At 39.7% G+C, this 19,349-nt stretch overlaps 2 protein-coding genes across 2 annotated transcripts; one reads left to right on the forward strand and one right to left on the reverse strand.

The window, feature by feature from the left end:
* The first annotated feature begins 812 nt into the window (after positions 1-812).
* LOC131665162 (fatty acid synthase) lies at positions 813-15,061 on the forward strand. The gene is made up of 12 exons (XM_058936853.1): positions 813-993; positions 4,965-5,211; positions 5,466-5,819; positions 6,048-6,982; positions 7,366-8,177; positions 8,272-10,503; positions 10,668-11,088; positions 11,165-11,537; positions 11,624-11,992; positions 12,129-13,393; positions 13,530-13,766; positions 13,956-15,061. Exons 2-12 carry the CDS (start codon positions 5,100-5,102, stop codon positions 14,055-14,057), a joined length of 7,212 nt encoding a protein of 2,403 aa, XP_058792836.1. The 5' UTR covers positions 813-993; positions 4,965-5,099; the 3' UTR covers positions 14,058-15,061.
* Positions 15,062-15,210: 149 nt separating this feature from the next.
* On the reverse strand, positions 15,211-17,515 carry LOC131665163 (2-oxoglutarate and iron-dependent oxygenase domain-containing protein 3-like). Its single transcript, XM_058936855.1, has 4 exons — positions 17,310-17,515; positions 16,669-17,106; positions 16,446-16,599; positions 15,211-16,372 (listed from the first exon to the last, which is right to left on the reverse strand). The coding sequence occupies exons 1-4, from the start codon at positions 17,411-17,413 to the stop codon at positions 16,094-16,096; spliced, it is 975 nt and encodes a 324-aa protein (XP_058792838.1). The 5' UTR covers positions 17,414-17,515; the 3' UTR covers positions 15,211-16,093.
* Positions 17,516-19,349: the final 1,834 nt, after the last annotated feature.

Consider the following 19,349-nt stretch of genomic DNA (forward strand, 5'->3'; position numbering starts at 1 on the left):
TGGAGTCAGGGGAGCTGTCAACTTGGTTAAATATTTCTTGCGTGCGATAGCCGTTGCGCTTATTGTTCTTGCTCGTGATACCGAAGTGATTTTGTTGTCGACTTGACGTTCGTCGAGATGCGCGTTGCACACTTTTTGTCCGTTTGCTTGAACCTGATCCACCTTAATCGATATAGAAAGCTGTCGTTGCTGAACAATCGTGAAAACAAGTCCTCAATTTTATGATAGGAATCGCGACAGCTGTTTGTTTCAAACAATGCATATTGTTCTTTTACATTTATCGTTTAGTTACACTTTCTCGAACGAACGTCCACCAGGGTTGATCACGCGAACAAAACATTTTTCCAGCTACTCCGGACTATAAACAAATCTTGGTTGTTATATTAATCATCCTGGTACAAAATAATATACAGCAATGGCATGCGAATTCAGAACAAACAGTCTAACAGTAAATTCCTCCCGGCGACAGCATGACACACAAAAGCCCCACCAAAAAGGACAAAGATCACCTGAGCCATGACGATATTCCCACCACCCGAAAAATGAAAAATCAGTCTCTCCCTGAAGAATCATCCGACAAATCTTCCCACACGGCGCGATGCACGCTGTTCAGGGGGATACAGTCACTCCACACGTGCGCGGTAAATAGAGCTGCTGCTGCGGCAGCATCTAACGAAATATTCGAACTGAAGCGCGTGCGCGCCGCGTCGTCTCGCTTTCCATTGGTTGGCGCCACATGAGCTGATGTCAGACCACGGCGCGAGTCCTGCGTGCGTCATTAAAGCCCGAGCTGCCGCTAGCGCAACGTTCAGTTAACTGTGCACGGACGGACAAACCGCCACCGTCGTGAGAGAGAACATATATATACGTATATATATATATATATATATATATATACATACATACTTGTGGTGCGTCGTCTTCGTTGTCGTCCCGTAGTGCCCGATTATCGACGCAACTGAGAAGAATATCTTGGTCGAGTTCACGCAAGAGGTGAATAATAATCCAATTCATTATGTTTCTCAACGATTCGTCGACTGACAAAGCTCGCGGGTGTGTTATTTTGGGCGAGGGTTGCAGCTGTGTCTCGCGGCCTAGGTTAGGGACGTACTTCAACACGCCCTTTGCGAACACTCGGCATGGCTATCGTGTCGCTTATCGTAGCTTCGCCGACGCTGTGCTTCTTTATTTCTTTCGTTAAGTATATCTCGGTCGAGAGAGAACGCTTGCTTAGCACGAGTTTAGCACGAGACCGAACTTCCGTACACAAACAATCCCCGAGCTGCTCTGAAGAACTAGTGTTTGGGATTCCACGACTTTTCGTCGCTTACATGGATAGTCAAGCGATTGCTTTTTTGTTTTTTACCCGATCGGGCGTGCTAATTAACCGCCATGAATTTTGCGCGGCTCGCTTACGTCGCGTGAAAGTGGAAAACAGTTCTGTTAGAGTAAAATTTTAAAGGTAATTATCTGCCGCGTTGAAAACAAATATAACTCGAACAATTGTGATGCAAAACGTTTCATGATTCACATTTTCGCGCGAAAACACAATTTCAATGTGTAACAACTAACAACGTTTCGATGTGTCAATTAACGAACATTCCAGAACGATAGCATTAACGTCAAATGTGTTTCATTTGGAAAATGTATGTTTACATCGATTAGACACGCGACTGGCGCTCATAGTATCGAAATTTTTCATGAAATTCCCTAAGAAATTGCTCAGTCGATCGATTTCTTTATTATAAGACCGTGCAAGCAAGTTTACTACTTAATCGAGCGTGACGCGTCGATCGAATGTCGCTCACTCGATGCGAGTATATGAGTGAGTTTTTGTTTATTTTCGCGCGGAACGGGGGAAAGCGATACGCTTTGAATTAGGTTATTCGCCATCGCATGAAGAAGTCAATGAAATTCCTTGAATGAGTTCTACTGACGTATATTTTGGTTTGCCACTGACTGTCGGGTTATTTCGACAAGTGTATTGCCAATTGAATCATTCTTTTTTACTCGGATTTCTTTTGACGTGAATTCCGGTTCATTCGTTCGGTGCTAATTTCGCTGGAGTTGTAAAACAGCCAACCTAATCTAATTTACCATCAAAACGGTCCTGAAAATTGTTCAAAATCGAATTTTTCTTCGGTTCGGAACGCTGAATCATGAGACACTGACGTGGACGCAGATTTCCACGCTGACGAAACTGTTTACCCACAAACTTGACCTTACGCGTGCAGAGTAAATTTTCACGTGCAAAAGAATTGGCCGGTCTCTCTCGCGCACGCGCAACTCTACGTATATGACGTATCGAGTTTTCATTTGAATAATTCCATCGCGCTTTTAATTACGTGTTATGAAAACGAGATTTTTCTACATTACTCTTGTAACCGCTAACATTGGAAAATTATTTAACCTTTCTTATTGCATTACGCGCGCACGTTTGATACGAGAATCAGATGGATCTTTCAAAATCAGTGTTACGCAAGCGTTGATAAGTTCATTTATTTTTTACTATCACCGAATATTTCGTACACTTTTCAAAAAATGTTTCGGCAGTAATAATCTTGATGATACACTTGTTAAGGGGTATCAAAAATTTATTTAAATAGTGTGAATCTGTAAGAGATCTTTGTTGATAAACGGAAACGTGTAGAAAATTCCGATCCGTGAGCTACGATATTTTGAATTGCAAAAATTCATAAATGTCTTCCAGACTTGTCAAGCGTGCGTCAAAAGAAGTGTTTGCTTTTCCTTGGCCGGTATGCATTATTGATTTTTCGGCAGTTTTTTTCTGTCCCGAACATGTAAACATTAGCATCGGTGCGCACCTCTTCTTCGGCCAGCACTTGTTGCTCGGGGAAAAAGTCGTGAAATTCCGAGCCTCGTCCATAAAACATAGTATGCATTAGAGCGGAGGGGCATGCGAACAAATTTGCCGTCGTCTAAGAGACAATGCCGTAATTAATTTATCGCGCTACCGGTGATTCCCGTGCTCAAATCGATGTGCTCTGACTTGACCTTTTCTTGCTTTTTCGTTCGTCAGTCGGACGGATCATCAACTGGACTGGTGATAGTACAATTCTCGTAAAACTTTGGACTTTCCGTAGCCGGCAAGTTGCGCGCCTCGTTTTTTTTTTTTTTTATCCTTCTAGCACTTTGAATGAAGCTTGGGCTCGCTTTTCCCATGGAGCGAGCATTTTTGAGCGAAAGGCGGTGCAGTCAAGGTTGACGAAATTGCAACACAACGCCGTGGACGGTGTCGTGGCGCTCGGGTTATTGACTCTCGCGGCGAAAGAAAGGTATCCGGCGACTTTGCGACGAGAAAAAAAGCGATGCTCTCGACATGATAAAACCGAGTGGGGTCTTGTAATATGAAAACAAAATGATGCTATTTTGTAATTTTGTATCGTGATTGCTCAACGCTTTGACATTGTGGAAGAGCGTCAAAGGGCTGGCAGCCGGTGCGCGTTATCGATGCGAGTCTGAATGAACAATTGGCGGCAATTTGCTTGTCGCGCGCGAATTCACTCGAAGGTCTAGTTTTCTCATGCTATAGATAAGCTTGTGCAGTTTCTATCCGTCTGCGCGCATATGTCTTACCGTTTTTCGTTTCAACCGAAAACCCATGGTAATTTGACAGCGTGATTCACTGGTTCACTCTTGAGCCCCTGAGTCATCGAAATATCACGTGTCTTTTGATCCGCAGCCGATTATCTCGTACCTCCTAGCAAGAAGAGTCATCCGCGCGCCCTATCGCCAGAAAGAAAAGACCAGAGCGTGGACTGGTCGCATCTTATCGTCGTCGCTGGCTGCAACGTCACACTAGCCAGCGTGCGTCGCGTTATCTGCCGACCTCGTGCCTATACTCGACGCCCGATGCAACGTTCGCGCGCGTGCACATGCCTCCCGCGAACTGTCTTTTCGCCGTCCACGACTTATTTGCGAGTTCTCGTTTGTCCATGGCTCTGATCGCGATGGACCCGGCAGGACGTCGATTAATCCGCGTCATTGCTCCGTTATCTTTTCTGCATCGACGGCGAGTCGATATTTGTCTAGCTTTGCTGTCTCGCACGTGCCGAACCAGAATCACTAATCCAGTGCTGCCCGTAATTGTGCTCATTCTGTTTGCCAGCCGCGCGACGTGCGAGCTTCTTGAATTTCTCGATGAGTCATGGAGCTTTGCAGTTGCCTTGCGACCGCTCTGGCTTCGAATTATCGCGCGAGCTCTGGAACTCTCGGCGCTTTTCTCCTTAGAACACGCAAATGTACGCGCGAGCGTCACGCCGAAAAGAGAATCGCAGCAGCAACCTCCGGCAATAGAAACAAATCTCTCGATTGTAAAATTGGTCGCGCGTGCGATTACTCAATGAAACCAACTCGCGGCACAAGTCAATCTTCCCCGGGGGTCTTACAGATTCAATTGGCCGACCTCTGAATCCGATGATCGGAGCGGCAATACTCTGCCTCGCGATTGTTCGCCGGTTAAAGCGGACTCTTTAGCCGTCGTTTCGCATCGTCATCGTTCAAGACTGCATGGGCTACGCTCGCACAACCATTTTCCAAATGAGCGAGCTCGCAGCTCGCTAGTAATTTCCTTTATGCCGCGGTATCTTTTTTTCTTTCGCCTTTATCAGTTGTGTGTGCGCGCTGCATGATTTCTAACCGCTTTTCTTTCGCAATAGACATTCCGATTCCATTTTCGTGCGACGAACGAAGCATTTCATAATTTCCAGCCGCATTGTCTCGCCGGTCATGATATACGCATCGCGTCCATGTAGTTGTGCGTTATGTGGAAAAAACTCCACGCGGCATCGATCGCAGTCTCTGTACCCGCGCACACGGCCGCCTACGCGCACTTGAACTTGGCTACCTGGTAAACATAGCCGATTGCTCTTCGTGACTTGGAATTAATCGTAGTACGTTGCGACGATACCCGATGCTGAGCATGCCTTCTTTTTCCTTTGCAGTCTGCTGTCCACAAGGCTTTCGCGTCTGACTCGGATGAGAAATCTCCTGGCGAAGAACAAACTTACCGACGACTAAGAAGACTTTCATTTTTCGTTTTTCTTCGAGAGACTTCAAACAAGCAATATCGTTCTAAAATGCCAGCTAGATTCGACAGTATGAACACACACTTGGTACGCGAACCAATGAACGTCACTAATGGCACACCATATCTTATCGACGATGACGTCGTTATCTCCGGCTTCTCAGGTACAAGTCGATATTGATTCTTTTCGTCGCTATTTTTAAACAAAATAAGCATACCTAATTTGTCCGTTTGGAAAATGATCGTTTGCAATTGCTTTTTAACAAAGTGAAAAACAAAACAAATATTAAAAAGAATAATCGCAAGCTATTCATTGGACTTTACAACACCTCGCGAGAAAAAAATAATCGCTTCGTTTTCGTTTTTCATTTCAATTGACCATTCGAAATTCTAACGACATAATTGCCCATCATCACAGGCCGACTCCCCGAATCGTCAACAATCGAGGAGTTCAAAGAGCAGCTATTCCAGGGCGTCGATCTGGTGACCGACGATGAACGCCGTTGGCCAAAGAACGTGCACGGTTTACCGGCTCGAACCGGCAAACTCAAGGATTTGTCCTCGTTCGATGCCACTTTCTTCGGCGTTCACGCCAAGCAAGCCAACGTTATGGATCCTCAGCTCCGTATGCTTCTTGAGCTTACTCACGAGGCAATTATTGATGCTGGTATTAATCCTGCCGAGATTCGTGGCACGAGAACTGGAGTTTTCATTGGTGTTTCCGATTCTGAGTCTGATGAGTATTGGACTGCCGATCCTGACAAAGTTAACGGTAAGTGTCGTCTATTTGTTTACTTTCATTATGCACTCGATGGCCTTTTGGTTCTAAAAATTTCGAAATTCTAAACTTTTAAATAGTCGATTGCTGGAATTCATAATTAGTCATTCCCGACTACAGTATTATTAACGAACTATCTCTTTACGTCAAAGTAATGTTTGATTGCTAAAAATAATTTACACTCGTATCATTGCTACTTAACAACAATCGTTATCGTTGCAGGCTACGGGCTGACAGGCTGCTGCCGTGCGATGTTCCCCAATCGCATCTCGTACACGTTTGACTTCAGCGGTCCAAGTTTCGCTCTGGACACGGCGTGCTCGTCGTCACTCTACGCCATGCACTACGCGATAACGGCAATGCGAACTGGCCAATGCGATGCAGCGATCGTGGGTGGTGTTAATCTTCTGTTAAAGCCAACAAGTTCATTGCAGTTCCATCGTCTCAGTATGCTATCTCCTGATGGTGCCTGCAAGGCATTCGACGCATCTGGCAACGGTTATGTTCGCTCAGAAGCTGCAGTGGTCATTTACCTACAAAAAAGTCGAGATGCGAGAAGAGTATACGCGACAGTGGTCAATTCCAAGGTTAATACCGATGGCTACAAAGACCAAGGTATCACTTTTCCCAACGGCGCTATGCAGAACAAATTGATGCGGGAAGTGTACGACGAAGTTGGTGTCAATCCTGCGGATATTGCTTATGTCGAAGCCCATGGCACGGGAACCAAAGTTGGCGATCCACAAGAGGTCAATTCGATTGCCGATCTATTTTGCAAAGACAGAAAAACACCGTTGTTGCTAGGATCTGTCAAGTCCAATATGGGTCACTCCGAGCCAGCTAGTGGTCTCTGCTCTATCGCCAAAGTTCTAATTGCCATGGAGAAAGGAGTTATCCCTGCTAATCTACACTTCAAAAATCCTAACAAGGATATACCTGCGTTATCAGATGGTAGCATTCGAGTTGTCGCTGAGCCTACACCGTGGAAGGGTGGACTTGTTGGTGTCAATTCCTTTGGTTTCGGTGGAGCAAACGCACATGTAATTCTTAGGAGTAATCCGAAACCTAAGATTTCACCGATGCTTGATGTCAATGTGCCAAAGATGGTCACGGTATCTGGAAGGACCGAGGAAGCTGTTGCCAGTCTACTCGATGAGGTAACTTTTTCGTTTATTGGTCACTGCGCGACAAATTATTGTTCGAGAAAGCAGCAATAATTGTGTTGTACTTAAAAAGATATATAAATTACCGATTTTACTGGTACTTTTCCTCCGTCGTCGTAAGTTGCAAATTTGCTAGTGCTAGAATGAAAATAAATGTCGATAATAAATTTTATTACGATAACTTCGATTGATGCGTTTGTTTACGTCTATGTTTTTATCTTTTGCAAACAACGCTTCTCTATTTATTTTATTTTAATTATATACTACTGATATTGTATCCGTTGAATGATAATTATAGCTGAATTTCGTTCTCTTTTAAAACTCTCGAATACACAATTTAACAAATATAAATTACTCGTAAATCTTTTTTCCAACAGGCAAAAAGGAACGTAAATGATGACGAGTTCATCTCGCTATTGCACAGCGTACATGCATTGAACATTTCTGGTCACTCGTATCGCGGTTATCAAATCCTCGGTGATGCAGAAGAACGCGAAATCTCACAAACAACTGGTGACAAACGCCCAGTGTGGTACGTCTTCTCTGGCATGGGTTCGCAATGGGCCGGTATGGGCAAGGACCTTATGTCGATCCCTACATTCCGCGATAGTTTGCGTCGTTGCTCCGAGGCACTCAAACCATACGGAGTTGATCTGATGCATCTCATTCTCAACGGCACCGACCAATCCTATGAGGACGTACTTTGCAGTTTCGTTTGTATAGCTGCTATTCAAGTTGCTCTCGTCGACGTATTGTCAATGCTTGGTATCTCTCCCGATGGGATCGTCGGTCACTCGGTTGGAGAAGTTGGTTGTGCGTATGCCGACGGTACTTTCACCGCAGAACAAACTGTATTAGCTGCTTATTGGAGAGGAAGGAGTTTGAAAGAAACAGGTCTGCCCAAAGGAATGGGTATGGCTGCTGTGGGACTCAGCTGGGCAGAGGCTAAAGAGCGATGCCCAACTGATGTTTTCCCTGCTTGCCACAATGCCGCTGACTCGGTGTCTATATCTGGACCCTTGGCGTCCATTCAAAAATTTATTGTTCAACTTAAGGCTGAAGACATCTTTGCCAAAGCTGTGAACAGCTCCGGTGTGGCATTCCACAGCAAGTACATCGCTGATGCCGGACCAAAACTTCGTGCTAGCCTCGAGAAGATCATTCCTAACCCCAAGCCAAGGACTTCAAGGTAAAATTATGATTTATTTAAATTAAAAATATTTAATTTATCTAAGCATTTTTTTAAATTACATTTTAATCATGTGCGTTTATTTATATTACAGATGGATCTCATCATCCATTCCAGAATCTGCATGGGGCACACCATTGGCCCAGCTCAGTTCTCCAGCTTACCATGTGAACAACCTATTGTCGCCTGTGCTCTTCCAAGAAGCTCTCGCTCACATCCCAGAAAACGCAGTGGTCATCGAAATCGCCCCACATTGCCTACTTCAAGCGGTTCTTCGTCGTTCATTGCCAGCGACAGTGACGAATGTTGGTTTACACAAGCGTGACCACAAGGATAATATGATGTTTTTATTGACAAATATCGGCAAGATCTACAACGCCGGCGTTCAGCCTCAGTTAAGCAAGTTCTACTCACCAATAAGCTACCCAGTTGGTCGTGGTACTCCAATGCTCAACTCCATGATCAAGTGGGATCACTCGGTCCAATGGGACGTCGCTGACTTCTCCGGCAAAAACTCAAGAGCTGGTGAAAGTATCGTTGAAGTTGATCTATCCAAAGACACAGACGCTTATCTCGCCGGTCACACAATTGACGGCAGAATTTTGTTCCCTGCCACTGGTTATCTCACAATCGTATGGAAGACCTTCGCTAAACTTCAGGGCGTCGAGTTTGAGAAACTACCTGTTGTCATAGAAGATGTGCAGTTCCAGCGTGCTACCATCATGCCGAAGGATGGTTCAGTCAAATTCCTGATCAATATCTTTGATGGTACCGGTGACTTTGAAATTTGTGAGGGTGGCTCCGTCGCTGTTACTGGTAAAATCCGTATACCTGAAGATGTCAACAAGGAGCAGTTGAACCTACAGCCGCCGTCCATACCATCGAAACCCGAGCTTCTGGAACTCAAAACCGAGGATATTTATAAAGAGTTGCGTTTACGTGGCTACGACTACTCTGGCATCTTTCAGAGTATCGTTAGCTCGGACAACTTTGGTAACGCCGGCAAACTCATGTGGAACGAAGATTGGATCTCTTACATTGACACCATGCTGCAGTTTAGTATTCTCGGTAAAAATACCAGAGATCTCTATCTTCCCACCCGTTTGCAGCAGGTCATCATCAATCCTATCGTTCACAAGGAGCTAATCGAGAAAGCTGGTGAGGGCCGAGTGTCTTTGCCTGTTTATTCATTTCCCAAAATCGGTGTGATCAAATCCGGTGGAATTGAACTAAGAAACATGAAAGCATCTTTAGCACCCAGAAGGCAGCAAACTCAAGCAGCACCCAAACACGAGAGATACACTTTTGTGCCATACGACAACTCCCACGTGCTTGTCGAAGATCCCGAGCGCTCAAAACTCCATGCCCTTACAGTTCTCCTACAGATTGTAAGAGAAAACATAGGTGGAATTAAAATCAAGGTTATAGAGATCACTGGAGAAAGAGCTTCCGAAGCTCTTATGACCCCAACCGTTCTTGATGTACTTTACAACGAACCAATGTTAAGCGTTGATCTTCAAATTGCTACTACGTCACCCGACAGTCACGCTGCCTTTGTTGACCAGTGGAAAATAAAAGCCATTTCTAAGGATGTTCAAACAGCTCCAATAGGTCAGGACTTGCACCTGGTGTTGGCTGCCGATTTGCTGAGTAACAACCAAACAGCTGCGGTAAAAAACCTCGGAGATTCTCTAAAACCTGGCGGCTTTCTCATTTCCGAGGAGACTGGAAGTCTCACCTCGAATGCAGCCAAGAAAGCAGGTTTAGTAATTGTCGGCAAACAAATTGTTCCGGGTAAAAGTTACGTGTTGATGAAGAAACTCGAGGACATCTACCAGCCCATCATCATACAAATAACCGAGAAGAATTTCTCTTGGCTTGAGGGTGTTAAAGCTGCACTTAAAAAAGCTGAGTCCGAACAACAGAAAATTCTCTTGGTCAGTCAAGGTGAAGAGTTACTTGGTATGGTCGGTCTCATGACTTGCATCCGTCAGGAAGCTGGTGGTATGAACGTGAGATACGTCTTCATTCAAGACAAGAACGCCTCAAAATTCTCACTTACCGATGACTTCTATGCCGCTCAAATGAAGAAGCAACTCATGGCTAATGTTCTCAAAGGAGGTCAGTGGGGTTCGTACAGACATCTCAGACTCGATCAACAGACTGATGTGTCGTCGTTGTACGTCGAACACGCTTATATCAATGCTCTGACCAAAGGTGATCTTAGTAGTTTGAGGTGGATTGAAGGACCTCTCAGTTACTATCAGCCTGAAAAATTCCCGGGTAAAAAGTTTTGCAGCGTGTACTATGCTCCACTTAACTTCCGGTGAGATAAACTTATTTTTAAACATTTCGTTATATAAAAAAAAATGACTTATTAGATTATGACACTTGATACTTTTTTGTCTTGGATGATAAAAAAATAAAGTGATTAATTTTTTTAAGATTTTTTTTTTTGGTAAATTAATAAAAATTGTACTTTATTTCCAGAGACATCATGTTGGCTACAGGAAAACTCAATGCCGATGCATTGCCAGGTGATCTGGCAAGTCAAGACTGTATCTTAGGTCTTGAATTCGCCGGCCGCGACTCGATGGGTCGTCGAGTTATGGGCATGGTTGCTGCTCAAGGTCTCGCCACTACGGTCTTAGCTGATCCTGGCTTCATGTGGGAAGTACCAGATAAATGGACTCTCGAGCAAGCCGCAACTATCCCAGTCGTTTATTCCACCAGTTATTATGCTTTATGCGTCAGAGGAAATATGAAGTCTGGTGAAAGTGTATTGATTCATGCTGGAAGTGGTGGTGTTGGTCAAGCCAGTATTGCTATTGCCTTGCATATGGGATGCAAAGTCTTTACTACTGTTGGCTCGCAGGAGAAGCGTGACTTCTTGAAAAAGACTTTCCCACAGGTAATTTAAAAATCGCATGTCAATTTTATACTGTAGGGAATGAACAATACTAATGGTTTTTATTTAATTTATATAGTTGAACGACCGCAACATCGGTAACTCTCGAGACACTAGCTTCGAGCAACTCATACTTAATGAAACCGACGGTCGTGGAGTCGATCTCATTCTCAACTCACTTGCCGGCGAGAAGCTTCAAGCCAGTGTAAGATGTTTGGCTATTGGCGGTCGCTTCCTCGAAATTGGCAAATTTGACTTATCAAATAATGCAGCGCTCGGCATGTCGCTGTTCCTTAAGAATACTTCCTTTCACGGAATTCTTTTGGATGCTCTTTTCGATGTTGACTGCCCAGAAAAGAAAGAACTGGTTAGACTTGTTAGTGAGGGTATCAAGAATGGCGCTGTTCGACCACTTCCTGCTACTGTTTTCAGCGAACAACAGATTGAACAAGGTTAGTTTTAGTTCATTGATTTTATTGAATTCTTAAATATGTCATGAAAATATCAACGCGTATTAATTACTTCTGTCTTGCAACAGGTTTCCGATTCATGGCAACAGGCAAGCATATTGGTAAAGTTTTACTGAAAATCCGCGACGAGGAATCCCAGAAAGTCACTCAGCCAACTCAAAAAACTGTCGCATCAATCCCACGTACATACATGAATCCTGATAAGTCATACATCCTTATCGGTGGTCTTGGAGGTTTCGGTCTGGAACTTGCCAACTGGCTTATCAGTCGCGGAGCCAAACACATTGTCCTCACTTCGCGATCTGGCGTACGAACTGGCTATCAGTCGCTTTGCATTCGTAGGTGGCGCAGTAATGGTATCAATGTTATGATTTCTACCGAAGATGTTACTACGGCTACTGGAGCCGAAAAACTTATTAAAACAACTAATAAATCAGGTATTTCATTTTGTAATTTTCGTCCGTTTCATTTTTAATAGGCATTTAATCTTGGAAGTTATACTTTGAAATTATGGGAAAGTTTTTAAACAAATAGTCTACATTTGAAACCTAACATAATTTATTGAACTTGCAGCTCCAGTTGGTGGTATTTTTAACTTGGCTGCAGTATTAAAAGATGCGCTAATAGAGAACCTTGAAGAAAGTCATTACAAGGTAGTAACATTGCCAAAGGTTGATGGCACAAAGAACCTCGACGCTGCATCTCGAAAACTCTGCCCAGCTTTAGATTACTTTGTTGTATTCTCATCTGTCTCTTGCGGTCGCGGAAACGCCGGTCAGACAAATTACGGCTTAGCCAACTCTGCTATGGAGCGGATTTGTGAACAACGTCAAGCCATTAGCCTACCTGCATTAGCCATACAGTGGGGAGCTATTGGTGACGTCGGTCTCGTTCTCGAAACGTTGGGTAACAATGAAACGGAAGTTGGTGGTACATTGCCTCAACGTATGACCAGCTGTCTCACCACCATGGATACATTCCTACAACAACCACATCCCGTCCTTGCTTCGATGGTTTTGGCTGAGAAACGTAAGTCCTCCGATTCTGGAAGTCAGATCGGTCTTCTAGAAGCAGTTGGTAACATCTTGGGTGTCAAGGATGTTAAGACCATCAATCCAAACAATAGTCTAGCTGATTTAGGAATGGATTCGCTAATGGGTACCGAAATCAAACAAACTCTAGAGAGAAACTATGACATTGTACTTAGCCCTCAAGAGATCCGAGGACTCACGTTCGGCAAGCTCAAAGAGTTCGCTACTGGCAGCAGCGAAACATCTGAGCCATCCAATACGTCTGTAAACACTGTTTCATCATCCACGGAAAGTGGTCCTGACGATATGTTATTCCAATTATCGGGTTCAGAAATTGTACCTAAAGAGACACTCCTCAAGCTCAACACTCGAAAATCTGAAGGCATACCGATATTCGTCGTCTCGGCAATCGAAGGAGTGATCGCTTCACTCAAATCGCTCGCGCAAGAACTCGATCGACCAGTTTACGGACTTCAGTGCACTAAGAACGCGCCACTCGGCACCATTACCGAATTTGCTCAGTTTAACGTTAAACAGATGAAGGAAGTGCAAAAACAAGGACCGTACAGACTCGTCGGTTATTCCTTTGGAGCACTTGTTGCTTTTGAAATGGCTTTACAATTGGAACAGATGAGCGAACAGGTGAATCTCACACTTATAGATGGGTCGCCCGAGTTCATCACACAGCACTGCCAAACTATTGGCAAACAAACTAAACAAAATAGTGAAAATCTCGAGGCTGACGGCACGAGAAAAGCGCTTGCTTTCTTCACCCGGCAGATGAACTCTAACATTGGTTTCTTGAAGGTGTGAATATTACACATTTTAAGCTACACTTCTCTTTGCATCTTCTGCTCTTAAAAATATATTTCTTTAATCGTCTGCATTGTGAGTGATTTTATCAAATAATATTTTTAATCATCAATATAATTTTCTTTTATAGGCATACAGCATTCTCAAAGATACGCAAAACGATGACGAAATGTTCAAGAAAATGGTGGAATTAATTGGAAGCACGCCATTCTCACCTGAAGATTTGAAGGAAGCTGGCACACTGTTTTTCAAGAAATTGAGGGCAGCTAATTCTTACAAACCAACCGGCAAATACCAAGGCCCCATCACGCTTATTAAAGCCAAAGATAACTTCGTGTCACTAAACTCTGATTACGGACTTGCACAGGTAAACTCTTTCATCGATTCATTTTTCACCAGATAGTACATTCTTATAAGTCAGTTTCAACGGTTTTTTGACAAAAAACTTATTCCTTTTTACTTTAATTTTTGATTGATTCAATAGCTTTTACTGAATCATTTGAATAAAAATTTTAATAAAAATCTAATATCTAATCATGTATGTTTTTTTTTACAGATTTGCAGGCAGAATGTGAAAATTGAAGAACTTTTTGGCAACCACAGAAGTATTATGGTCGGTGATAGCGTGAAAAAAATAGCCGAAGTACTTCGGGCTTAGAGACTGTAGGCTTTAAATAACGCATATTTCTAAATGCAAAGGAGATTTTATTCGCTGAGCTCTCGAAGTCTTGAAAATTCAAAGTCAAGCAGACTGTCTTTTGTATAAATGTTTATCAGCGTGAAATGTCTCTTTGCACGTCATCAATTCACATGTCATATGTTAAAAGTTTCGCATTATCTCATAGTCGTCTTGCGTGTACTGATTATTAATGTACAGATTATTATTCATTTTTATTCTTATTTTTCCTTTGCGCCGAATGATCGGGAATAGGGATATAACAAACAACCAAAAACAAAATCTAATTGGTTTGTCTTTTTAAATTTTCTTTTATAAACATTTACATTCAAATTAAAACTTGTAACTTTTTCCACATTGACTTATCATTTTTATGAGCCTTTTCGTACATTCCTATTCTTGCTCATTGTCTTTCCAGATAATTCCGAGCCTTTCATATCATTTAAATTTAGATAGTTTGCTCTTATACGATTTTTCGATGTTCACTAGTGGACAAATGATCATTGTCAAGTTGTATGAGGCAACGTATTTATTGCGAATTTTTTCTAATTAACATTGTTTAATCAATTGTAGATTACGCGTACAAATTGTGTTGAGATGATTTTGAAAAATTTCACAGAAATACATGACTGTCAAAACAACTTATCGTTTTCTAGGCAGTTCTTTTACTTTGAAAAAGGTCTACTAGTGTAGATTAAAGATTTAATCTGAATGTTGCGGTACACATATAAAAAGATACGTTTTTTAAACACATTTTTTTCGAAACAAACGTTTTCTTCGGCATCAAAGCTGAACTAAAGGTAATTTACTGAGAACTGCGCACATTTTAGGTTTCAAGTATATAGTTTACATCAGATTAGATAGTCTCTGTATGATGCGGCATACAGACGAAAAAGTTGTAAGCTCATGTGCATTTATTCTAAGTTATACTCAAACAATGTATAACACATTGTTTCTTGTAGAAACAAATAAAAGGAGTTAAACTATTGGCCTATTGTAATAAATATTTCCTACTCTTAAACTATAGTTAAATAAATAATTTTCTATTGTAAATTTCATATAAAAATTGGAAGAGTCAAACAACGCTTAATAAATCTTTCAGTTCATTATCAAGAAAATTGAATCGAATCGCAGTTTTAAAAATCATTTTTATTTGCATAAAAAGCAAATTAAATGACCATTGTTTATGAATTCATATAAATGTTATCTCATTAGAATTTTTCAAATTAATTAAAAAAAAAGTCTATCGATCGTAGGAGACGTTTCCTGACCTCACTGCAATTGTCTAAGTACAATACACGAAAGCTAACGTTAAAATCAGTATAGGCCATAAATACTTGCATTGATATAAATGCAATGGAAATTGACTTGATAGTAATGTTAAACGGAAATTAATTTTTATTTAAACGTTTAAATCAATGAAAAATGAAGTATTTTCTAACACGAATATCTTTTTGTTCAAATCTCATAAATAAGTACAAAATAAGACTTTTATTTTGAAATTAATATTTGTGTATAAGAAATAGTTGAATTAAAAGATGATAGTAACAATTATGTTTGTGAAAAATGCATTTACTAGGCTCCATTCAAATTTTACTAATGTATTAAGAAGCTTAAATATGTAATATAAATTTATTTTATTGATAACAATGTAATATATAAAAAAAATCTTAAGACTGTCGTAAAATTCATCTTTTAAAAATATGATTATTAATGCTATAATAAATTATAAATATACATTTCAAATAATCAGTAAAAATAGTTCGAAAAAATTGTAAACATTGTTATCAAACATAAAAATACTATGATACACGCGTTATTATAATATTGATACCCTAATTCGATACTCTGAATGTATATAATAATTAAATTATTTACTCCCAAAAACATCAGCTATTAATTGGAATGCTTTCGTTAACAATTATTTATACTAACACCTACATAACAAACATTTTGTGACACTCATAAACTTCAAAAACAACGTTCAACATCAATATTTTCTTAATTTGTAACTCATTTTATACATGTTTTGTTCTCTCAACACTGGGATCGGAGATAGAGAAATATTTATCGCAAGTAAAGGAAACGGTCAATGCATAACGCGTTCCTGAGGTAACTTTCTCGACTGCGTGTAAATTTTCAGCACCGGAAGTGAACATGGAAACTCTACCCTTCCGAGGCTCTATTGTGGTATTGGTATTTTCCTTATCAATGAATATAAATCTACCCCCTTCAAAATCTCGATTGTAGTCGGTCAGATATAACAGTGATGTATAATGGAAAGATTCGTAGGTTTCCTGAAAAAAAAGGCACAGTGCTTTGACTGATTGCAATGTTGGATAACTTGTTAAATATGCAGTGATATATTACTTTATCTACATGTGGATGCCAGTACTCATCATGAAGTGTCTTGGCAGGAACATTTGTAATTTTTGAGAAGAAGGTAGGTTTTGTTAGATAGATCTTATTTACATCAACTCCAAAATGATGAGCAATTGCATGATGTATCTTTGTCTTTACAACCCTGGAAGATTGATTATAAATTGAAGTTTGAAATAAAATTCACAAATTCATGAAAGTCAAAAGTAAATACTTATAAATAGCAAAATCAGGGCTGTTAAAAATCTTTTTAGCTTCCTTAAGACTATAAATGTCTATAAATTGGGGGCCTTTGCTCAAAGCTCCACTCTGAAGATCCAAAATACTTGCTCCCCCATCAGAACCACCAAGCTTAAATCCTCTCTTCGCTAATTGCAGCAATGTGTCAACTTCTGATCCTGAGACTAGTTTATCAGTTACCACACGTCCACATTTTTCAGGAACACAGCCAGGAAATTGAGCTAATTCTGCTTTGTACTCAGGTGAACACTCTACATTCAATGTTCTACTAATCAATATATCCTTCTGTTGAGCCAAGGTAACTACTTTTCCATTTCTACTGTTATACCATACAACAAGCATTATTCCTAGGATTATGATGCATCGAGACCATACTCGTTGATACGGAAAAGTGACTAGCCGGCCATATTTCCTACAAGCAGGGTAAAGAAGCAATTACTTCAAGTATTAGTTTTCAAATTCATATAACAACCACTATCCACAACAGTCTGAGGTTATCGTAGCACGCAATTAAAATAATCTGTAGCTAGAAGTATGTGATTTGCATAAAATTCTCAGTAGTTTTCTTCGTATAAAAACCAATGCCATATCAACGATAATTCAAATGTAACTTACGGTTTTATTTCATCTTGCTTAACGGTGTCGTCAATATTCCTCTTGTCCGCTAGTTTCTCCTTTTTCGCATCATTTTTTCTTCTCTTCGTTGTACCTTGATTCATTTTTTATAGTTTGACTTCTGATTCACAGAATAACAATTATAAAATTCATTATTTAAAACTATTAAATTGATAAAATTAATAAGGTACTGAAAGTGAACACGTTGGTTATACATGCATACTGTGCGCCACGCGTGTACGAATATTATATATGTACATATACACACACACACATACTGGGCGTGTGTTTGTGCACATATATATATAATGAGTGGCGGCAAATTTTGCATTGAGTCTTATGGGTCTTATGGAGACCGGTACAATAAAATTTGTTAAAAAATCATTTCGATATTAGTTTCAATAATTTTGCGATAAATAAAAAATTTACTTATTATAAACCTATAACAAAAATAAGTAATAGTAGGTTCGATACAATATTCAATAAAAAATCATTGCTGTAATGTGAACATGTCTTGAGATATAAAAAGAAAACTATGACTCTAAGTAAGAAAAGTAATAATGCACATATATTTATTAATAATAACAATTTTTTTTTGATAAATATTTATTGTGAAATAAGCAGATTTACTCATTAGCAAAACATTTAGTTTCAGCAAACTTGAAAAACGATTTCATATCATTATTCCTGCTAAAACAAGGACATTCAACCAAATTAAAAATCCAATTCACTTTCTGAATCCTACAAATCACAATTGACATTTATTAAAATAGAATGAATTTCAATCTACTTTAATGTTATTTTTTATTTCGGAATTAATTTTACATATAATAATAATTAATTTCAGGATAGGAAAATATTATAGGGGATTCAGACCGATTCCACTTCAATCAATTAAAATTGTCATATATAGGAATTGGAAATACACTCAAAGCGGATTGGATTATCAATTGGTTGAATGTCGCTGTTTTAGTAAAAACCAAATGACGTAAAGAATATATATGTTAACAAAATCAGTCTAGTTAATAATTTTGATCCTTATACTTTTGCTAATCATAATTTTAGACTTTGACATACGGCCCACAATACAACAATTAACCATTGTATAAACTTATAGATAACTGTTATAAAACTGCTATATACAGCTACTGAAACAACGATCGATATTTATATAATCAATTCATACCATAATAAATATTTTTCAATAAATTGCTTGAATTATTGTCTCGTATAAAAAGAAACTAATAAATCGTTTTATTGATTATTGTACTGAACCTATTTATTTTTGTTATAGTTTACTAATCAGTAAACTTTTTATTTATCAAAAAATTATTGAAATTATTTTTTAACAAATTTTATTGTACCGCAGTTCCCATAAAACTCAATGCAAATTTTAACCACCATTCTTCGCAGCTGTTGTGCTGTGACGTCATGCTAAAAAAGGCCTATTCGCCAAATTTTTTTATATTTACAACAAATGCTATGAATGTAAAACATAAGCTTTGGCACATGCGCATAACAAACTTTCGAATTCGAGCGTACATTTTTATTGATGAAAAATGAAATGTAAGTAAATGCAGTTAATCAAATATTAAAAATGAGGTTCGATATATAAATAAGATAATATAAGAAGATATTATTTAATAAGTAACATAAAGAAGTTAACATACCACGTTTTGATTCGAAAAATGTTCTTCAAATATTCCTACAATATAGCCATTATTGCGCTATAAAAATAAAATATATAAAGAAGAGGTAAACTAAATGTTTTTTAAGATACAAGAGTTTGATTAAAGCTTCTATAAAGTTAGTAATAACTGAAAATTCAAACTTTGATAGTTTACGCTGACAGTACTTTGTGTATGACATTTAGTTTGCACGATTAGACTGTCGTCGATAATAGATTATCAGCGAACAGGAATTAACTCCATTATATATGAATTATTAGCTGCCTGAAGACTAGTTAAAACAAAATTATAAAAGCTCTTCACTTACTGATACATACTGATAAAAGACTCAATGAAAACTTCAAATAATCAC

Source organism: Phymastichus coffea, unplaced genomic scaffold (assembly GCF_024137745.1).
Source record: "Phymastichus coffea isolate CEN01 unplaced genomic scaffold, Cenicafe_Pcof_1.1 PCOF00047, whole genome shotgun sequence".
NCBI classification, from domain to species: domain Eukaryota; kingdom Metazoa; phylum Arthropoda; class Insecta; order Hymenoptera; family Eulophidae; genus Phymastichus; species Phymastichus coffea.